Here is a 23130-nt window from a genome sequence, read left to right on the forward strand (position 1 = left end):
CCTGGCTGGCTGTTAAAGTAACACGTCTAAAGCATGGGATGGGGGCCTAGTATGCTGCTCAGAGAAAATATACAAAGACCCTGGGTCCCACCAGTAGCTCCACCAAGATAGCCAACTCAGGACGAAGTAGCTTTCAGTCATAATGGCATTGTGACTGGGGCTGTGCAGCCTCAAGGGTCAAAAGAGCACAGACCCTGGAGCCCGGTTTGAGAACATTTGCCCTTTAATTTTCATTCAAAATCAGTCTCTTTAAATATTTTAGTTACAAGTTCTGAATGGTGGAGATGTAGTAGCAGATGCTGCAGGCACTCAATACTGACCTCTTCCCTCCCCCCCAGCTTGTCTTGGATTACAAGAAAAAAGGGAATTCAGCACTAATGGCCCGTGTCAACTGTCAGCAGACTCAGGCTGAGTGCAGCGTACAAGGCCTAGGAGCTTTCACAACCAGCTGAGCATGTTACACACTTCAAGAATGTTCCAACAACTGCACCTGTACCTGAAGGGTGATCTTAGAGGTGACACCATCATTTCTTCACTGTCCTAACTCCCGAGGCTGGTTCCCAGCAGTCCATCCTCCCCTGTATCTGTGTCCTGCACCAGAGGCACCAAGCCCTTGCTCACCACAGGCCAGATCTGCCAGCACATGCTCATACCACCTTCAATTTAGAAGCTCTCATCAGCCTGATCTGGTGAGAACAGTCCCTTCACCAGATGTGCTAAACTCTGCTTTAAGTGAGAACAGTGATTCCTAGAGGCTGAGAAGGGTTGGTATGACAACAGTTGCACGTAATTATGCCAAAAGGAATCTTCCCAGTGCCAGCATACGATGGAGCCTGTGAGGGTGAGCCGGGGTTCAACTCCCATCTGTGATGATAACAGGTAACCTCCAGGATGCTGCACATTCTGCCTATCCTCAAATCCCCCAGCCTGTGCTTCCTGGAAGAGGTAGAGAGGCACCTTGAAGCCACTGACAGGTCAGAATGATGGTGCATTTAAGAAGCAAAGCAGCACCTCTTTGCCTGTGGCCAATACCTCCACACAGGTGGCATCAAGTGAGAATGTGCACAGCTGGGACAGAGGCTGCCTTGAGCCCAGGAGGCAGAGCATCCCCCAGGCATCTCTGGAGAACACTTTCCAAAGATAGAGATTGGAATCCCATGGTCCCTGGTGGTATCCCTATAGTATACTGTTACTGGAGAGAAGCAGAATTGTCTTTGCAGAGGACTGGAATAAAGGCAGGAAGATTAATGACCATCCATTAAGGCTCTCACTCTCTCTCTCAGGCCCAAGACAGGGGAAGGTAAGAGTCACACAGAGAAGAGCCTAGAAGGAACACTAAGAAAAGGCCGTGAAAGCTGCTTACGTAGTGCCCTGGCTTCCTCGCTTGAGGCCAACAGTGTGTGCCTGCCTGTCATCAGGCTAACCTGGGATTGATGAGGGAACAGGGAGAAGACTGGTTTTCAGTTCCTGCATGATCACTAGGTAGGGTGTGTGGCTTCCTCCTAAAGGTCTAGGAGGAGGACTCTTGGATCTTCTACTGCTGCCTTGATTTTTCGGAGGAAGGTTACAGCCTCTCTGCCGTCAATCAGCCGGTGGTCATAGGTCAGGGCTACATACATCATAGGTCGAACTTCCACCTGCAGAGAGGAGAAGTCAGCAGATCTGTATTCAGAGGACCAGAGAAAACGCCCTCCTGAGGAAAAGAGGTGAGAAAGCAAAGCCCATACCAAAGTCTTTCCCGCCACTGCTGCCTCTGGATAACTTAGGTGTATTTTCTTTCATGCAAAGCTCTTCAGTTGTGGCTGCCTGTAGGGGCTACTTTGAAGTTACAATCTTTATTACTGTTACGTTTGCACTGTGTAGAGCCACACTGGACCTTGTGTATGCTAAGCAAGCACCTACTACTACTACACCACCATCTTGAAGTTACAATTTAAAAACTGTATTTTATTTGTTTTTGAAATGGGTCTCATGGGGCACAGGCTGTTCTCAAGCTTACTGTACAAGCACGGAAGACACCAAGCCATTGACCCTCTGGCCTTCGCTTCCTGACGCTGGAACCACAAGCATGTATTGCCATGCGGGTTTGTCAAACTCGGGGCTCTGAACATGTGAGGCAGACACGTCACCACCACTCAGCATCCCCTCGTCTGACGAGGAAAAACTAACCTTGAGTTTAAATCTTCTGCTATCTGCCAGGTAAACATCTTTAATCTCAGCACTCAGGAGGCAGAGGCAAGCAGACCTCTGAGTTCAAGACCGGCCTGGTCTACATACATAATTCCAGGACAAAGAAACTACATAGAGAAACCCTGTCTTGAGAGTCCATGAGTAAAAAAATAAGTTGTGTGTAATTGTTTTCCAAGAAAAAGACCTATGATTTTTGGATTTATAAAGGAGTCAATGACCCAGAAACATTCTAGACACAGAAGTCTGAGAACATTTTATTTTTTTTAAACTAACTTATCTTCTAATAGCTAACTCAAGCCCTTTGGCCTCCCTCATACCTTGAACTCTCAAAAAACTTACAAGCTTCTCATACAATTCTATAGCCCACAGGCTGCTGTGTATTGTGCCCTGTTTCCCAGGGTCACCTCTACCCATCCCTGACTCCCTGAGGTGTTCTGACAAGGTGTCAACAAGTCCTAGAGGAGACTTTCTTAACATGCATCACAACTGTGCATTTCTGCTTCAGTAGATTGAGTTTGTGTGTGTGTGTGGGGGGGGGGGTGGGAGTGTCTAAGAATTTACTTTTAAAAAAGAAATTATGGGCTGGAGATGGCTTAGCGGTTAAGAGCTCACAGCCATCTGTAATGAGATCCGATGCCCTCTTCTGGTGTGTCTGAAGTGAGCGACAGTGCACTCATATACCTAAAATAAATAAATCTTTAAAAAAAAAAAAAGAAAGAAATTACTGTTTAACGTGTCTGAGCACCTTACCTACATGGGCATGCCCAGTAGCCAAGGAGGACAGAAGAAGGTGCCCGAGACCTCAGAACTGGAATTCCCGATGGCTACAAGCCACTGTGTGGATGCTGAGAACTGGATCTAGTTACTCTGCCAAGAGCAGTAAGTACTCTTAACTACTGACTCATCTCTCCAGCCCGGCACTTGCATCTTTAACAACAAATTCCCAGATGATGTCAATATCCCCAGATCAGTTTGAGAACCAGTACCTTAACTATCATTTAGTAATTAAGAACTGAAACCTAAGTCTGAAATTACAGTGGATGCTTTATAATAAGGATTTAGTTAGGTTTCTCTCTTGCAGCCAGCCATTTAGCAATTAAAAATCTCAGAAATAAAGGTTCCTACCTTGCCTCCCACAGCCACAGGCCTGTCAAAGATGCCATGCATGCCCAGAATGGCAGACTGAGGGGGGTTGATAATGGGTGTTCCAAAAAGTGAGCCAAAAACTCCTCCGTTGCTGATGGTGAAAGTACCACCATCCATATCTTCAATGGCAAGCTCATTCTTTCGGGCCTAAGAACAAGAAACATTAAGTCAAACCAGGTTTCTTTTGCTCCAAAACAGTAAATCTAGAAAACTCTTATCTGAGGTCAGAAGTGCCACCTCCAGCAAACAGGACAGTGGCTCAGCTAAGGTGACCACCTTCAGAGAAACTGTGACTCTACAATCAACATTTCTTTCCCCAGAAGATTCTGAATGTAGGGACTTCAATCACTGGAACATGCCAGGCTCTGCCTGATGCCTCTCCTTAGCTCAGGTGACCACTGCTTTCCTGGGAGGCTAGACAGTCCCTAGAGAGCCAGACTCCAGAGGCCTGAACAGCGCCAACCTCTACAGGCTTTGTTCCCTCAACTGCCCCGCAGCTCAGGCGCGCACTTTTGTCTACTGTACCTTCTCTCCTAGTTCATTAATGGTCCGTTCAATATCTGCATAATTCATAGTTTCCACATTCCTGATGACAGGAACCACGAGACCCTGGAGTGGAAAGTTGTTTTAAACTGCAAATAACAGTACTCTTTACTTTATAGTTACAATTTCCCCAACCAGAACACCTTAAACTCACTGTGATTAAAAAGACTTATACTAAGATAAAGGAATGTGGTATGGTTTTAAAAAAATGTACTTAAACTAACGATCTCCTAAAAATATAGAATTATAGAAATAACCCCTTCCATATGATCATCTTTTTAATATAAATAAGGTGAGATCTGTGGTGGTTTGAATAAGAATGGCCTCCACACGATCATATATTTGAACACTTGGTCCGAAGTTGGTGGAAATGTCTGGGAAGAATTAGGAGGTGTGGCCTCCCTTTGGGAGGTGTGTCCCTGTGGGCATGCTTTAAGTTTCAAAGAAGCCATGCTATTCCCAGTTAGTCAGCTCTCTCTACTTTGTGATTGTCTCCACATGTGAGCTCTCAGCCACTGCTCCAGTACCATGCCTGTTGTCACTTTCCGTACCATGATGACAATGGACTCTTAACCCTCGGAAACTGAAGCCCACCCAATACTCTTTCTTCCATAAGTTGCCCTGGTCCTGGTGTCTTAGCACAAAAATAGAAATAACTAACACAGGATCTAAGCAAGCACTTTCAACTCTTGCCCCAACATACCCTCGGGGTAGCAACTGCAACACTGATGTCAATATAATCTCTATACACCACTTCCTTGGTTGCATCATCAATCACTATGAAAGAGAAAACGCATGTTACATACAATGCTCTTGGCCAAGGCTAAGGAGTTAACAGAGTACAAGTCTTCAGTGGCCAATGCGGTGTGGGATGACTAATCAACATGAAAATAACTGCATTACAAGTAACTGACACTCTCCTGGCTCCCATCCCAATTCATACCAGTATTTCCCAAGCTTCTGAATCAACCTGAACGTAGGAGCATGTTGTTCCACAGCTCACAGAAGGTACACACCGTAGAAGCACATTAACGGCTTATCTATGCAAGCCTTCCCTGAGCAGAGAATAGCTAGATATCAAGTGCTCTGTAAAAGGCAAAGGAGGGTGGAGGATACTGCCCGTCTACTCTCTCTAGAGATCCAGGTGGACGTGAAGGAGGTCTGGCTTTTAAATACACCATCTTAAATAGAAAACCGGTTGCTGAAAACTGTACCTACCTATACGAAAAGCAGGCTTGGGAATCTTCCAAAGAATCTACACTGGATTGTTAGAGTACATGTCAAGTGAATGAAAACTCAGAGATGCTAAGAGCAAAGAAAGCCCTCCTGTGTACCTAGAGCACAGCATCCAATGGGGGAGAGACTAGGGATTTTAGGCTGAGAACTGTAAAGTGTCACTGTCCTCTCTCCTATCTTCCAAGGAACACAGAAGTGCCTCAATATGAAACAGGAACTGTAAGCTAGATCAACACTTCAACGATGAGAGGAAAGAGGAAAGAAAACAAGCGTGAAGCCCAGGCCCTCCCGATGAGGCCCCTAACCCAAGGACAAAGGTCAACCCGGAGCCTATGCCAAACATGAAAGTCAAGCCTCCAGTAAAGGGCACGTGGTGGTGGTGGAGAGCCAGAACCTGAGATTGCCCATGATACGAGACAGCCTTGGAAGCTGGGCTATCCCAGAGCTGCCCACTGCCAGAGCAACTGCCAAACTACACATTGGGGTAACCTTTTTGCCCACTTCGTGCAGAGAAAGTAATCATGTTAGTATTTGGTGAAGGTGATCATGTTTCCACAGACTGTGAATAAAAAGCCTTGGTGAGCCCTAAATGTGACAGCAGGTCTGTATTCATACACTCAGCTCCAAAGATCTTTGCCACACTGGTCTCAAGAAACTTACCTGCATTTACAACAGGCTGCTCCTGCAAGGCGAATGCAGAGGCCTTCACAAACGCTGACATAAAGCCTAATTTGAGGTTATGTTTTTTCAGGAAAGCATCTCTGTGCCGAGCTCTCATCTCTTGTATGTTACTGTAAATACACGATGCAAAGACACTGTCAGTGAAGTTCTGGCTGCTGTGTGTACACATGCACATACTAAGTGCACATACACTGCCACAGGCTAAGTGTCGAGGGCCTCTGAGCAATGCTGGCAAGGGCTTTACTCCTGAGCCATGCTCCCCAGCCCACCCTGCATCTCATCCTTTCAAAGTTTCAAGACTAGGTGTCTTGAAAAACACCATCTAGCCTTAAACTTGGAATGCCTCTGCTTCAATCTCCCAACGAGCTGGGATTACAGGCCTGGACTATGCACCAGAAACAGATAAAGCCCTCTTTGGAACTTTCACAGGTTTTTACCCATGTAAACGAATGGATGGGCATTCCCTTAGCTTGGACCATCTACGTTCAAGTTCTGAATCATTCTCTAGGGGCCAATGTAATAAAGTTCTCTATCACAGAACACTCATCTAGAAGATCAGTGCCAACCAGTCCTTAAGGTGGTTAAGCCTTTGTAAAGCAATCCTCTTAGTTCTATGAGTCACAGATTTCAGTGACAGATAATCTAAAGATCACATAGAATAATACCATACCAAACAGTATATTTCCCTACACTAAAATTATGAATTATCCACATTGGAAACAAATTTAAGTTTCAAATTAAGTTTATAAGCAAACGCTAAAAAACAATATTCCTTTTGTTAGAATCGTATTTTAAAAAAGTAAAGCTTTGTACTTTGTAATAATTCTCCTACCTAATTAGCAGAAAAAGAAAAAACGGCCACCTGTGAAGTGTAGGTTCCACAAGCAATCGTAACTATAGGCAGGAGGTAACTATGCAGGAGGTAAGTCTGACATTCTTCCAGGCTTGTGCAAAGTCAGAGGACTATTTCCTCTGAGTTAGCAGTTCTATCAACTCGCTCATGAAACAGTTACTAATGCCCATGACATGTGATGGGGAGGACTGGGCTGGGCACCAAGATACAACAACACACAGCGTCTGATCTTAAGATTAGTTTAGCCGACTGTGGTTTCCTTGGTATTTAGAAAGTGGCACCGTGTGGGCTGTGGCCTGTCTTTCAGATTCAGTGCTGGGCCTGCCTCTGAGAAGACTTTGCAACTTGAACATCCTCTGGTCTATCAAGCTAAGGTCCCTGCCACCCTCCCCCTCTCCCCCCACATATATGCATTGCAGAGATAGTCTCTCCTATCCTTTTCCCACAGGAACTTCTATGACTATAGGAATAACATTCCATGATGAAAATTGAATTTAACTTCATCTCAGGCCCAAAGGCTCACTTCTCCTTTTCCCCCTATAATGGCTTAATTCAACATTAGCAGGAAAGATAAGATGTGGTACCCTTCAACTACCCACTTCAGACCTTTTGTTTTTGAAAAAAGGAAATTTTCCTAAGGGGACTGATTGGGTTTAAAATGTTTATTTTCCTGAGTCTAACCTCATTTAGTGCTAGAATTACCACCCTAAAGGCATTACTGCAGGAAAGAGGTGTGGTGGGTGTCTCTGTTCTCAGACCTGCCTGAATGCCATTTTCTGGTCATTAAGGAGTTTCTATTTCAGAGCTCAGCCCTTGGAGGCAAAGCTGGGACAATGGGGGAAGGAACAAGGCTCAGAAAGGCTCCTCTGGGTTAGCTGATAGGCATAAGACCCAAAGGGCACTCGATCTAAACCACATTACTGGCTACATTGAAGCCTCAGGCCACTGCTAAGTGACACTAGATTAGCTACTGAAAGGAGATCCAGCTATTACCCGGACTTGCAATCAGGGATGTTGGGCCAACTGCATCTTTTAGAGACATAAATATTTACATGCTTCGTCTTAAGAAACTGGGTAAAATTTCAAAGTCCAATTTAATTTGTGTACAATTTGCCCCTAATGCAGGAAACACAGCTGCAGGCTTTGTGACTCATTAGGAAAAGTCCTTCCCTACATGATGGACTTCCCAATAAAATAATGGCATCTAGTGAAATTAACCAGACCCTACACACTTCAATAAACAAACCTCCTCACTGAGAAGCAGAGGGAGAGACTTAATACTCTGAGGGAGCAAAGGGAGCTGGGTACCTCGGAGATGTGTCTTTGACCTAATTCATTCTTACACCGGCATTCAAACCCCACTGAAATACAGATCCGACCTCCATTCTACCCTAGATAGACTGCTGGGGCCAAAGATGATCTTTTCTGCTTCCTGCACGTTCCTGACAGTATCATGATCCTAACTGCTACAACTATTTGGAATGACTTTCTCTGTAACACTAGTTAGCATTTTCATGTTGTTTTGTTTTAAACTGAGATAGGCTCTCATATAGTCCAGGCTGGTTTTGAACTTCATGTAGCTAAGGATAACCTTGAATTGCTGATCCTCTTGCTCCACCACCCAAGCACCAGGATGACAGACGTGCATGCTATCTATACCTGGCTTACATGCTTGTCATTTTGGAGAGTCCATTCAAACTCCAAAAGCAAACACACCCCCTTCCCCACTTCATACTCATTTTTATCTTTTTGATGCTTTTTTTCTAGATTTTATTTAGTGTTCACCAAAATGAGACAGCAAAGCGCTTTTACGGTCATCCCCACAGCCCCGAATTTCACTTTAGTAATCTGCATATGATAAACACTTAAAATACTTGTTAAATAAAACTATTCTCTTCCCCACAGTGCTGATACTTGGATACATCAAAATTTTAAAGAAAACAAAGAAATCAACAATTAGGCCATTACAGGAATGGGTGTCATGAACTGAGGTTTTTATATTTTAGAATTTAACTGTTTGGGGGCTAGGGAAGACACCTTTGTCCCCAGGCAAGCATAAAGTCCTGAGTTTGAACTCCAAAATCCACATAAAACCAAACAAACCAACCAACCTGTGTTTGGTGGCACACACATGAAACCTCAGGGTAACAGAGGTAGGAGACATGCAGACCCCGGGGCTCACTGGCTAGTCAGCTTAGCCTATTTAACAAACTCTAGGCAAGTAGAAACCTGCCTTAATAAACAAGGTGGATGACTCCCAGGAACAACAAAGAAACTTGATCTCTGGCTTTTATATGCATGCATGCACACCTACACACACACACACACACACACACACACACACACACACACACACACAAACTCAATTTAGTTCCAATTCCATAATCAACACTGGGTAGAGTACGAGGCAGCAAGTCTCTGTCCTGCCTGCTGGATTCTGAGTGGCTTGGGAACACACACAAGAAACAGTCACTGTTAGAAAGAAGCAGAGTGTGCCCTTCCAGGCACATTGTGAAGGGTTTCCCATCCCAAGGGGTAGCAAGTAGGTCATTACTAGCAGCAGGACATGATGGCACCATCACCATCATCCTCAGCTACAAAGAGAATTCAAGCCCAGCCCAGGCAACATGAGACACTGTCTCAAAACCAACCAACCAACCAACCAACCAACCAACCAACCAACCAACCAACCAACCAACCAGCTTGGGCATAATGGCACACACTTTTAATTCTAGTACTTGGGAGGTACAAGCAGGCAAATCTCTGTGAGTTCAAGGCCAGCCTGGTCTATATAGTGAGTTCTAGGGCAGCTAAGACTACATATTTGAGACCCTGTCTCAAAAACCAAACAGGGACTGGAGCAGTTATGAGCACATAGCGCTCTTCCAGAAGACCTAAATGTGGTTGCTGGTACTCACGTCAATGGGCTCCCAAGCACCCGAAACTCCAGTTCTAAGGGATACAATGCCCTCTTCTGACCTCTGTGGACCCCTCCGCCCGGAACTCACACATATACATAAGTAAAAATAAATATAAAAACCTAAACAAAAATGATTACACTAGGCTAATTTATCAGAGACCATTATAGCTCAGGCATGAAAGTCCAAAAAGCTAAGCTTTTTATGTTGCAGTAAAGCTCACTATTTTCTTACATATTTTCTAATTCATTCCATAGTATTAGAGAAGTAAACTAGCAAATTAAACCAGTAGGTCATGTTGCATAAGTCAACAAGGAGTAAAGCAGAAATAAATACCTCTCCCAGCTCAAGCTAGTTTTGGAATCAGCATTTGATAAGGGCTAGGTAAGTTCTTGTGTTCTACTACTAGAACCTCAGACGTGGGGACTCCACCTCAGGACTAGGGACCCCACCTCATGTCAACCTCATTGAAGGTCGTCAGCATTGCACATGTGTTTTGGGCTTCCTTCAGACGCTGGGCGATGCGCTGTCTCATCCTGTTCATTTTTTCCTGAAAGGAAAGAGGACGAGTTGGCCATCTGGCCATCCCAGTCAGGGAGAGGACTCCACTCGCCAGAGATGGATGACAAGCACTAGAGATCCTCTCGCCCCTGCCTCCAAAGTAGTGGGATTCATGGCATGTGCCAAGACGCTGGACCCAATCAATCACTACAGTTAAAGTTAGAGGCTTTCCCTTTCCTGAGTGGCCTCAGCAAAAACACAGACTCAGAGACCAAAGTTTTCACTCAGATGTACAAGAAATTTGACCAAGAACAGAGGCTCAGGAAATAGTGTGATTTAAAAACCAAAACCAATTTACAAAAGGAAGACTGTGGTGTAGATCCAGCCAGCTTCAGAGTCATTTCAGAAAGGGCAACTTCTCTTGATAAAGACTGTCGTGAGAATAGCTACCTGGGGAACGGAAACTCAAAAACAAGCTTCTGAGGCTGTGGTATTTTAGGAAGCGCTCTCAGGCAAAGAACCCACACTCCTGACCATACCTCCTTGAGGGGTTTGTCTGCTCTGACCGAGGCTTGTTACAATGCAACAACCTGGCCACGCTGGCTCCCCAAAATATCCATGAAGTCTAGAAAGAGAGCTCAGCAGACTACTTCTGAGAAGTGCATGCCAGTGTGGGAAGAAAAGGGATGTGCTACTTCTTTCTGCAGCTATTTTACTCACTTGAAGCATTTCACCAACAGCACAATACAGTAGGAAACCCACTGTGTTCAGAAGCCATGTTCTAGGTATACGTCTGACAGTTATGAGACCATGAACAACTTTCTCCCCTTCTCAAGGCCAAGGCAATAAGGTTTCAGCCCCCACTAAAGATGCGCACCACACTCTCACTCCACAGCGACTCTGCCACTTTCCTGGAAGTTGTCAGAGGCTTACCCGATGTTCTGAACGCAGACCTTTAGCAGCTCCTGCCTCAGCCAGTGGAGGGGCAGCAGCGGGTTTTATTGCAGACACTGAAAAGGAAGAGAGGGCACAGCTACATCGGATATGGAAAGCAATATTTTCACACTGTATTATCGTTTTATCCTCAAGATACTCAAGTTTATCAACATCATTCCAAACTCATAGGTGAACAATCTCTCATAGAAGTAATGAGACAGAAAAAAAAAAAAAAAGAAAAGAAAGCCAGGTTGTGGTGGTGCACACCTTCAATCCAAGCACTTGGGAGGCAGAGGCAGGTGGATTTCTGAGTTCAAGGCCAGCCTGGTCTACAGAGTGAGTTCCAGGACAGCCAGGGCTACACAGAGAAACCCTGTCTCAGGGGAAAAAAAAAAATGAAGTAATAAGACTAGTGTCACATGGTTAGCAAATAAATAGAAGGCTGGTTTGCAAACCTAGTTCTTCAAAATCTAGAGAGCTTTCTACAAAGCAGTCAACCTGGTGTGTTCAGAGCCATGGCATCAGACTGTGCCTGTGAGGAACATGGTATCACACAAAGTACCTTCTCCCTAAGAGACACCTGGGAGTCTGAGACTGTAAGGATTAATCTTCACTGTCAATCTGACAGGCTTTAGAACCACCGGAAAGATAAAACCCTGGCTGTGCCCACTGGCAGTGTTTCCAGAGGATCTGACTTCTTGCTCTTAGAGTGGGGAGGCTCACTGTGAATGCAGGCAGCACTGTACAGTGGGCTGGGGTAAGGGAGTGAGGAGCTTTTAAATACCAAAGTGAACAGAGCTGCAGATCGTTCTTGGCTGCAAAGGCCATGTGACCTTGCACTCTGACACCACACCTTCCTTGAAATAAAGGACTCTCATCCTTAAAACAAGTCAAAATAAGTCTTTCCCAAGCTGCTTTCCATGAGCTGTTTTGCTACAGGCTCTTACCTGGTTTGCTAGAAGGAGGCTGTGAGGGTGAGGGCACTGGTGGCATCTGAGTGAGCACAGGGGCTACAGGGGGAGGAGGGGCAGCAGGCGCCTCGGGCTCTGCTTTGTGGGCTGCAGCAGGAGCTTCAGCTGGTTTGGCCTTAGCAGGAGCAGCTGCACACACAAAAAAAAGAGAGATGCCATTGGCACTGTCCCATGGAAGGCAACTAACTGCAGCTACTAAAGAGGATTTAGAGACAAAGGTCTATTTCCAGTCCTCAAATGTCTGACATAAGCCACTGCTCTCTATTCTCAGGTCCCCCTGAATGCCCTACTGGCTCAATGCAGATGCCTTCCCGATTTCACAAATACTAACTGACATCTACTAACTTTCAAATTCAGCAAGTACTTAAAGAGCACAAACCAAGGCCAAGGAAATGAGACCTAACCCAGTGGTTCCCAACCTTCCTGACACTGTGACCCTTTAATACAGTTCCTCATATGCCGACATTACTTTCATTGCTACTTCAGAACTGTAATTTTGCTACTGTCACGAATCATAATCTAAATATCTGATATGCAGAGGTATTTGGATGACCCTTGTCAAGGGTCATTCAACCTCCAAAGGGGTTGCAACCAGCTTGAGAACTACTGTTTTAAGCAAAAATAACAAAGCAAATGAAAATGTTAAAATGCATACACAAATGTGACATACTGCTCACCACTTTCTATTTTAACATAACACAAACAAGAAATACTCTTTTTGTTTTGTTTTTCAAGACAGGGTTTCTCTGTACAGCCCTGTCCTGGAACTCTCTGTAGACCAGACTGGCCTCAAACTCATAGAGATCCACCTGCCTCTGTCTCCCAAGTGCTGGGATCACACCTAGTGGTGTGTGCTACCACCACCACCAGGCAAAAGGAATAATCTTAGTCACAAAAAATTTTAAAAGGCGGGGGAGGGCTGGAAAGATGGCTCAACAGTTAAGAGCACTGACTGTTCTTCCAGAGGTCCTGAGTTCAATTCCCAGCAACCGCATGGTGGCTCACAACCATCTGTAATGGGATTCGATGCCCTCTTCTGGTGTGTATAAAGACAGCTGCAGTATAACCATATACATAAAATAATTCTTAAAAGAACATTTATTTTAAATAAATAAATCAAATTAAAGAATTTTTTTATTACTATTAACTGTGTATATGTGTGTCTCTATATGAGGGTATGTGCATATGAGAGCAGGTGCCTAGTAAGGCTCACTGGAACCCATGCAGCTGGAGCTCCAGACAATTGTGAGCTGCCATGTAAGCACTGGGAAGTGAACTTGGGTCCTCTGAAAGAGCAGTATCTACTCTGAACCACTGAGATATCCTCCAGCCTCTGAACTCTTTAATCTTAAATGAGCATTTGATAAAAATTTTATTTTGGGTCCTGGAAAGATGGCTCAGGTGTCCCAGCATGAATACTGACAGGTTCATTCGTCCTAGCTACTTTAGTTTTTTCCCCTTACTTTGAACTTGATCTTGCCCTGGCCAACCTCAATGGTCTAATCTACCATCTTTCTGATTGACTATTTTAACAGTTAAAAGCTCTAACTACAAAAATCTTCACTTACAAGTCAGAAAAACAGATTTTCTAATCTCTAATATTGACTATAAGGTCCAGTACAAACATCTTTCTTTGGCATTTCTTCTAAAGAGAAATGTCAATTTTTCCTAAGATGTTACATGCAAGAAAAAACTACACGGAAAGGAGTTGGTTCACACATGGTACCAAGTCTGACGGCCTGAGTTCCAGCCTACTGCCCACATGACAGGAAGAGAAAGCCAACTCTTAAGTTATCTACAGACCTTCACACACATGCCTTTGTATGTACACACCCCACAGAGACACGCACACACACACAGAGTGAGACACACAAACATAATTGTGAAAAAAAAAAAAAGGAAACTACACTCAATTGCCTACACTCAACTGTCTACACAGTGGCATTCAGGCCTAACTATATGTCAGAATCACCTAAGGGAATACTACAGAACTAACAACGATCCAACTATTATTATAGCAAGGTGATAAATCAGAAATCCAAGGAGCTCGAAGCCTTTTCACGTGTATTTCTTTTAAAGCTCCATGTGATCCAGGTCAGTGTGGGGAAAATTACTGTCTTTCAGATTCCTGACTTCTGTTAGTTCTTTTTTTTTTCCTTCCAGAGCTGAGGACCAAACCCAGGGCCTTGTGCTTGCTAGGCAAGTGCTCTACCACTGAGCTAAATCCCCAACTCCCTGGTAGTTCTTTAAGAAAAAGATCCAGTCTGAGAAATATGGAAAGAACAGAGTATTGTGGGTTTTTAAAATTACCCCGTTGGCTTAGAACTTGACAATTAGAGTTTACCATCCATCAACAGGATTTTTCCTGTCCCTCAACTAAAGGTGTAATTAGAACGCCAGCCTGAGGCAGGGGGAGTTGCTAGGACAGTATGCTCAGCTCAACCCCACCAGGAAACACTGGAGACCTTGACCACCAGGAGAACTTCTTTACCACCGGTTTTCCTGAGTGTGAACAGAGGAGTTCCTCCTTCAACTTTGCCCCCATCGGGTACCAAAAGAGCTTCAATGATGCCATTTGCTGGTGATGGAACCTGCACAGAAGTCTGGAAAAGAAAGAGATGGAGACAGATTCCACATTTGTATCAGCATTACTCAATTAGGACGGGTAGCAAGAGTTACAATACTGTCACATCTGGATATTACATCTCCTCTGCACACAGAAACACCTAAGGCCATGTCTTCAGTCAGAAAAGATAAGTCACTGCTATCGTGAGCATTCACCTTCTGTCCTTTCTTAGAAACACTAAAACATACTTTAGTTACTATGTTCCCACGTGATACAAGGAAGAAGACTGAAAGCAGCCCAGAAACCTCGAAGAAAACAAAGTAGCAAGCGACTGAAGCTCCTAGTGTGTATACTAGGCATCAACTGAATAATCAAAATTAAGTTGCAATTAATCTTTAGGATAAACCCACCTTGTCTGTCTCAATCTCACACACCACTTCATCTTCTGCAACAGCATCTCCAACAGCTGAAAGGCAGTCAAAGGACACCTGTTAGCTGGGAGCCTCTGGGCCCCTTTTATAGCCTAAGACCACTTTCCTCCAAGACTGGGAGGAAACTGATAAGTAAGTAAACAAAAGGTGGAGCCAGTTTCCACTTGCTGTGCTTCATAAAGAGACCTTAGTTTTTAACTTAAATGAGGAAATAAAATCTCACCTTTCTCCCACCTGACATCTCCCTCTGTGACAGACTCTGCAAACGCTGGGGTTTGGACTGTAATTACATCATTCTCTAGGGAAAAACAAAACAGGAAAACCACAAGTGCTCATTCTGTCTTTTTAATGGTTGTTAGTTGTTTCTCTTCCCAGTAAAAGTCCATTCACAAGAAATCAGGTACTTAACTGCACACAGCCGTGGTTTGGAAGAAGCGAACACTGAAGACGCTGTTGCTAATGCTACAAAAGAAACAGAACAGTTAACTCTTTGAGAATATGAACCACTAATACTTCAGTCTAGTCCAGGTACCAGGGTTACCTCTTGAAACTGGGGAATCTCAAGCAGATCGCATGCAGGGGAACTTGTCAAAGCACACATACCAGGCCTGACCTGGACAGATTCTGACTCAGCGAGAATGACCCCAGAGCCTGATGCTATAGGTGTCTTAACTAATGCTCAGTACTGTAATGAAATGTCACTTCTCAGAAGAGTGAGACACACTGGTTCTATTGAGAAAAAGGATTCTGATACTTTGCAAACCAAAATGATGTCTCTTCCTGATTAAGTTTCTCTAACCAAATCCTCAGCAGTGCACAGATATGCCAAATACAAATGCATCACTATCCTCAGGATTAGATTTAGATAAGGCGGCAAAATGATAGTAAACTCAGAAGCAAAAAGCAGAGTTTTGGGCAACCACTAATCCCCACCACCACACACACACATTAAAAACAACAGCAGCAACAACAAAACAAAAACCTCCAAAAACCCACCTACATGGTATTTCCTATAGCATTCCCTTGCAAACAGGCAGCACATCTGCCCACTCTGGAATCACTGAAAAGGAAATTCAAAACCAGGCCATTTGATGTGTGCAAACTCATTAAGTTACTTCTGGGAAATGAAGACATAGATACACCTGGTTACTAAGGCTATCTGTCACTCAATGGTTATTTATACAGTTTGAGAGAATAAGTTAAACTGATGGGAAATTTGCTTTTTATACAGGATTTAGGGGATCTTCTCAACAGTTTTTTGTTGTTGTTTTTGTTTTGTTTTGTTTTTCCAGACTAAGTATCACTATCCCTGGCTGTCCTGGACTCACTCTGTAGATTAGGCTGGCCTCAAACTCACAGAAATCTGCCCTGCCCCTGCCTCCCCAATTCGGGGATTAAAGACATGAAGCATTATACCTTAACAGGTTATCTTTACAATACATAAGTAGACTGCCTTTTGTCCTGTTTTCTTTTATGTCAGAATAACTTTAAAATGTATGTATGTAGTATCAAGGAGACCAATACAAAAATACAGAACACAGAATACTGTGTATACAATTTGCATACATACATAAGAATGTAATAAAAACATATGTCCATGGGCAAAGACTAATGGCTAAAGTGGAAAAGGGCTGCTCTGGCAGACACCTGGGAAGCTGGCGCACTGGCTACGTCTTGGAGGAGGCACTCTATGGGCTGGAAGGCAAGGGTAAAATACTTATTGCTGGGCAGTGGTGGCTCACGTTTTCAGTTCTAGCACTCAAGGGGCAGAGGCCAGCTGATCTCTGAGTTCGAGGCCAGCCTCGTCTACAGAGCAAGTTCCAAGACAGCCAGGGCTACAGAGAGAAACCCAATTTGGAAAATAAAAAACAAAACGAATAGCCTTTTTTTTTTTTTTTTTTTTTTTTTTGCCTTTTGAAACATGAAATTACCTATTAAGTAAGAACAAAGTAAAAAAAGTTTTATATTAAAAGACTTAAGCAGGTGAGATGGCTCAGTGGACAAGGGCTGCCAAGCCTTATGACCTGAGCTTGGTTCCCTGGGACCCGCACAGTGGGAAGAGAGAACCAACTTCCCACAAGACCATGACCTCCATATGTAGGCCATGGTGTGCTCCTGTCACCACTACTATACAACAAATGCAATAAAAGAATGTTGTGTAAAAACCTTTTCAACAAAATAGACATGCATAGAAGAAAAGACAGCATGCGACACAGATGGTATTACTAGCGTGACACAGTTGAGGGTGACTCAGGGGGAAGTTCAGAGTTTTCCACAATTAACTTTAAATAGTTACGTGTTGTATTTATTACATAAAGTCACGATTACTCCTTATTATCTATCCTGCTCTCCATTTAAACTGAACAAGTAATATGTTTTGACTCTCTGAATCGTTTTTTAAATTATGAAAGCATTACTTGCTTACTGCTGAGTATTAGAAACAGAAAAAAAGAACTTTATAATGGAATTACACATCAAAAGATGGAATATTCTATAAATCTTTTATTTCCTACTTATCATGGTGGGAACATGTTAAAACACTATAGCTTAACCGCTGGCTGTTTGTCCTTTTTGAAAGACACCTAAATATATAAATTCTGCAGTGCAGAGTCTCAGAAATGCCATTTCAGAACCAGGCATGGTGGCACACACTTTTAATCGCAGCACTCAGAGGATCTGAGTTTGAGGCCAGCCTGGTTTATAGAGCTATTTCTAGAGTAGAAACCCTGTCTTGAAAAAACCAACAAACAAACAACAAAATTTCAAGAGCTTTGTATTCTAACAGCACGCTAATGAAACATTTTGGAATGAAAGCAAAATGTCTTGTGCTGCATAGAGAGAAACTCTCATTCCTGCCAAAGCTTCACCCTGTAAACAAGCAGCTTCACCCCCCCCCCCATTCCTGAGGAGGAACTAGAAAGCAGCCTCTCAGCACCCCAAATACTTGAAATACAAAGTAAGTGAAAACAACACTCACAAGTACAAGTTAATCTGGACCACACGTGGATGGCCAGCTTCCACACGCTTCATCAGGCAATAACAGCATTCTTACCACACCAGTCAAAAGTCCTAGGCTTACTCAACTGGTCCTTTGTATTTACTGATTTTTAAGATGAGTAACTAAGCTACCAAGAGAGAGAATCCTCTCAATTTCTGTAACACGTGTGACTCCGGCCCTCAGCTGCACTTGTATCTCTTGGATGCCCATTCTCATTTTTAAGAAAAAGAACAAGAAAGAAAGATAGTTTCAAGTTAATAACTCATTATATTTTAACTATCTGCGAAGGCCCGGTACACTTTTGGTCTAACACCTAACCACTGAACTGATGACAAAGACAGATTATAATAAAAATGACCATGATCATCCAGGTTGGGTCTATGGATTCAACCAAATGTCCTTAATTTCTAGAACTGGAGGTCTGTGAAAGCATCAGGAGTTTAAACTTAGAATCTGTGTCTAAGTAAATCTGCCATGGCCACATATCTGCACTACCCAGTGATACTTACACCATCTTCCTGCTGTCAGGGTAACCTGGTCCCTGACATAAGGAGACCCCTGCAAGAAACAAAACAACTCTTAATCAACATCTCTTATCTACACAGTATATTACATGGAATTATTCATCCCATAGATCCCAGACAGAGTGAACCAGCTTCAGGCAGTCATATAATCTTTATCATTTACAGTCCTGCTTCTCAAATTCTCTACCTGCCTTATTGGCAGCAAATAGGTGGGAAATTAAGAGTGGATGTGCACTTGGAGGGGAAGGAGATCTGCTGTTTAGCCTAAGGGTTGTAGAATCTGCCTGCCTTAAAAAGTCACTAATTTTCCTTAGTCTACTACGCTTGCATAATAAAATGTCTCTATTACCTTTGAAACTTGAAAGTAAGATATGAAAGCTTGTCCTGTGACTTCATATAACCGGAGGCAGAGGAGCTTATCTGGGTGTGGAGGGCAAGGTTAGAAAGTGCACTGACTGAACCCTAGTAGCAAAGACTATATAGGTGGCTTTAGGCTTAGGCCCTTCCACTTGTCCTACAACTGAACAAAAATCATCTCTCTCCCTGTCAGTTTACCTTCCTCTGATGTCACTCTTAATAAAAGATGAGTCCCCGTGAGTTCCAATTCAGAAAGGGTGACTTGCCCTTTTTTTTCCGACACTGGCCTAAGCATGCTTTCCATGATACTCTGGGATGTCTTCCTGTTTCTGTGAAGACTCCCTGCCCTTTCTGCAGCTGCAAGCCCCCACTTTCACTGCTGAGCATGTGTGCGTTCCTGGACCCTAATTCAAAAGGCCTGGCCAGCTCCCTCCTCGTGGCGGCTGCTAGATTCAGTTTGCCTGACCTGCCTGTTTTCTCTCAAATTCCTTTAGCAGGAGAAGGGGAGCTGGGGGGAGAGGGGAGAGTCCCTACCCACTAAACCAACTGTCCTTATCATAAATTCATTTCCCCAGTATCTACTAACCACAGCTGCTTCTTCAGAATGTATTATTTATGTTTTCTTTTTTGCTATTGGTGTCTATTAATAACCCTCCCTACACTCTGGGTGCAGACGACATCAACTGAGAGATACCCAGTTCTTATGCACATACACTCCCTCACAAACATTCCCGGAGTCAGGTCAGCTAGGCATCTCTGTGTTCAGCAGCCAATGAGCGCAGTGCAGATTCTAAGCAGAGCCTGTCTTTGAACTAGAACACTGCAGCCCACAGAGCTTTTTGGAGACTGGAGTCCTACAAAATTTATCCTATAGCAAGTTTTATTTGTACAGTACTTTAGGCTTATAAGGAGGTTTCTCACAATGGCCTCTTCATTCTCCACTCTCGATAGCAACTCCCTGAAGGAGAATGGCCACTTGCCATTATTTCTATTTCATATACAACTATGTTGGTGACTAGCCTAAACCAGAATCCTTGAGTCAAGATGCCTATGCCTAACCACAAGGCTTTTCCTCACAGCGTAAAAAGTGGAGAAAATGCTGGCATCTTCCAGCATTCTCAGCCGAACAGAAAGGTCGTAACTGAGAATGCACTATGGACTGTGCTGGATGCCTTACGTCCTCCTGGCTTAGGATAAAGTCCAAGCACTTTACAGTTCTCCACCTAGCCTCCGCTGCATTTCCGGCTGACCATCTGTACAACTGGTCAAGTCTCTTCCTGCTTGGAAACATTTGCACAAGTAATTCCCTTTGCCTGGAATAGCATTTCCCTGGCTAACTCATGCACTCTTTACGTCTCATCTTAAATGTCACTTCCCTGGGCCTTCTACTCTCTAACCTCCCAGGCTGGGCTTTATTATCATGCTACCTCATGTCTCATCCTGTACTTCTCAGGAACCACCGTGTTATTTTCTCCCTATGTATACATAAATGTGTATTTGCTTTGTCTATCCAACTAGCCTAAGAGACTCTTGCAGATGAGACCATCTCTATTCCTACCACCTAGCTTAGCAGCTAACCTAGAGAGCACTCTAGTCTGTTGACAGGGCTGGGACACAGCTCACTTGACTGGTAAGGGTCTTGCCCAGCAAAAGTCTTGGGGTTTGATCTCCAACACTACATAAAACCAGGCATGGCGGTGCAAATCCTGTGATCCTAGCACTTGGGAAGCAGAGGCAGAATGATCAAAAGTAAAATGTCAGCCTTGGACTACTTATCTAGTTTGAGTCCAGCCTGGGCTACATCAGACCCTATCATTCAGACACAGACATACTCTGTTGAGTCCACAAGTAAATGAGAACACTTCTTTCAGTGAAACAGTCTGGGCTAAGGAAGGAGTCAGGTGGGTCTTACTTAACTAATAGTTTTGGTTGAGTGACCTTGGCCTAGAAATCTAGGAATATGCTACTAAATCTCACTTGGTTATGATTAACCCAAAATTGCACAGAAAGTATTCAGAACAACGTCTAGCACAAGAAAGCCTACATACAGTTAAGATCGAATCTTTCAACAAATGCTTTGCCAGAGCCAGAGGTGGTAGCGCAAGGCTGTAATCCCAGCTCTCCTGAGGCAGAGAGGCAAGAGGAAGTTCAAGGCCAGCCTGGTATATACGTAGTGACTCTAGGCCAGCCAGTGCTGAACAGCAAGACTTTGTCTCCAAAAATAAAAAAGAGGGGGTGGGCAAGTGGATAAATAGATATTTGCCAGGCACCTGATTAAAAGTCAGCTTCAGAAGGTTGTTAATAAACTTCCTCTCTCCCTCTACCAAAGACAACAACAACCCACACACAGCTATGAGAATGAAAATCAAAACTTTTGGGGCTTAGAGGTTCAGAACCTGTATTGCTCCCCCAGAGACCCAGGCTCAGTTCCCAGCACCCCCACCAGGCATTTCACAAGTGCCTGTAACTGCAATGACAAGGGGGGTCCCACACCCCTTCTGGCCTCTGGGGTCACATAATGCCAAGGAAGCACACACAACACACATCAAGAAAAATAAATTTAAGGGAAAAACAACTAAACTTCCAACAGCCTACACCATCATTTACCTCAGTATACTGTTTCCTTTAACTAATGGCTTCCTGCATGTCACTTTGTTTCCAATTCCAAAATACCACCACACCTGTTTCCTTCTGCACTGGCTTCATGCATGCTAACCCTTTCCCCTTCTCTCCTTCTCTTCACTGACTCTGTCACATCCTCCAAGTCACAGCTTTAATGTCACCTACTTCAAAGAAACCTGTTCTGTCTATGCTCACACTTCCAAACACACGATCAGATGATCACTTCATCAGCAATTTACAACTTGCCTTCCCCTTAAGCTCCTGGAGGACAAGACTTTTTCATTGTTGTCTCTCTAATGAGTACCCACGCTCAGTGCCTGACAGTGTAAATTCAATAACCATAAGCCAGTGGTGTAGCTCAGTGGTTAAATGCTTGCCTCTCATGTTCTAGGTTCCATCCCCAGCACCACAAAAAGCTGAACAAAACCCAGTAAGTATGCGAGTGAATAAACGACAGGGGTTAAACTTAAGGAGTATTTTGCTTCTCATCTATCTGAATCCATTGTCTTTTAAATACCATGAGAAGAAACATCAGATTTCCTCACATGCTGCTCTGCCCACGAGAAGAGCATTTTAGGTGACCGCAAGGGCAGAACTTACCAGGCAGGGAACGTCTCCCTAGAGGGCAGTTCCCCTGTTGAGAAAGAAGACATTATCGACGTCACCCAAAATGAAAAGAGAGGGGGGAAAAAAAAAAACATTTTTTTAAAGTGCACGTTTATCGTGATGCTGACAGGTGAATCTCTTAACTCCGAAAGTAAATGCAAGACACAGAGTCGGCCAAACTATGTCAACCTCCCCACGAGACTGACAAGCGCTGGATTTGAGAGTGCGAGGAGACAGGCCGCGCAATACGGCTGGGGGCCGTGCCTCCTCTCTTAACTCTTAAGTCAATGTCGCTGCGGGCGCGGCTTCCAGCCCCGGAGCAAAGGGTCCGGGACAGCAGCAAACGGCCGACGCGGGCTGCCTGGGAGAGGACAAGGGCTCCGGGGCTCCGTACACGCGGCTGGGCGGCTCCGCGGGCGTCGGCAGCCTCTGCGTCCCGGTGCCCTTGGTGCCCGGCCTGGCCAGCACGCAGCGTCCCTGCCCTTCAGCCTGCCCGTCCGCCCACAGCCCGGTTTGGCACCCATCGGAGCCCCGGCCCCGCCAGACAGTACCTTCTGGAAGGCAGAAAGCGAGCGGCTGAACGCCCGGGACACGCAGCGGGACCGGGACAGCATCGCGGAGGCAGCGGGATGGAGGGCGGGCGGACACCGGATATAGGGCCCGGCAACAACCGGAAGTGAGACCGGCCGCAGCACCAGCCAAGCAGCGAGGGGTGTTCGGAGCGAACCACTAACCCTGTTGGGTGCCGGGCAGTGTGAGGCGGGCTAGTATCATTAGCCGTCCCAGCGCTGGGGAATCTGTGGCGCTGGCAAGAGAGGGCCAGCTTGGGTTAGTATTCTTCGAGGACAACCATCTGGCCACCGGAGCGCCCCCGGGTTCAAGCCTTCCCTACCTTTCCTCCGAACTAGGACTGTTTGGCGCCCTTTTCTGCTGTCCTCAACCCCCAACCCCCCTAGCCTTGCTGCCTCCGTACTCTAGGAAGAGATGACACTGGCTAAGAACTCGGATCTCAGGCCTGTGGTTAGGCTTATGTGGACTTGGGCAGGTGACA

The 23130-nt window shown here is 44.7% G+C and overlaps 1 protein-coding gene across 1 annotated transcript; it reads right to left on the bottom strand.

The window, feature by feature from the left end:
* Positions 1-200: 200 nt before the first annotated feature.
* On the bottom strand, positions 201-22876 carry Dlst (dihydrolipoamide S-succinyltransferase). Its single transcript, XM_076921648.1, has 15 exons — positions 22631-22876; positions 22074-22107; positions 18480-18528; positions 15382-15434; positions 15196-15270; positions 14952-15007; positions 14467-14578; positions 11952-12104; positions 11002-11078; positions 10020-10117; positions 5776-5906; positions 4583-4656; positions 3862-3945; positions 3316-3483; positions 201-1637 (listed from the first exon to the last, which is right to left on the bottom strand). The coding sequence occupies exons 1-15, from the start codon at positions 22691-22693 to the stop codon at positions 1503-1505; spliced, it is 1362 nt and encodes a 453-aa protein (XP_076777763.1). The 5' UTR covers positions 22694-22876; the 3' UTR covers positions 201-1502.
* Positions 22877-23130: the final 254 nt, after the last annotated feature.

Source organism: Arvicanthis niloticus, chromosome 23, assembly GCF_011762505.2.
Source record: "Arvicanthis niloticus isolate mArvNil1 chromosome 23, mArvNil1.pat.X, whole genome shotgun sequence".
Lineage (NCBI taxonomy): Eukaryota > Metazoa > Chordata > Mammalia > Rodentia > Muridae > Arvicanthis > Arvicanthis niloticus.

Excerpts from the sequence above, each read along its gene's own strand:
- Dlst (XM_076921648.1), bottom strand. The coding sequence starts at position 22,693 with ATGCTGTCCCGGTCCCGCTGCGTGTCCCGGGCGTTCAGCCGCTCGCTT. Across the intron at positions 15,271-15,381 it reads CCAAACCACGGCTGTGTGCA|AGAATGATGTAATTACAGTC; the intron begins GTTAAGTACCTG and ends GTTTTTCCCTAG. Across the intron at positions 5,907-10,019 it reads TTCAATGAGGTTGACATGAG|TAACATACAAGAGATGAGAG; the intron begins GTGGGGTCCCTA and ends GTGTATTTACAG.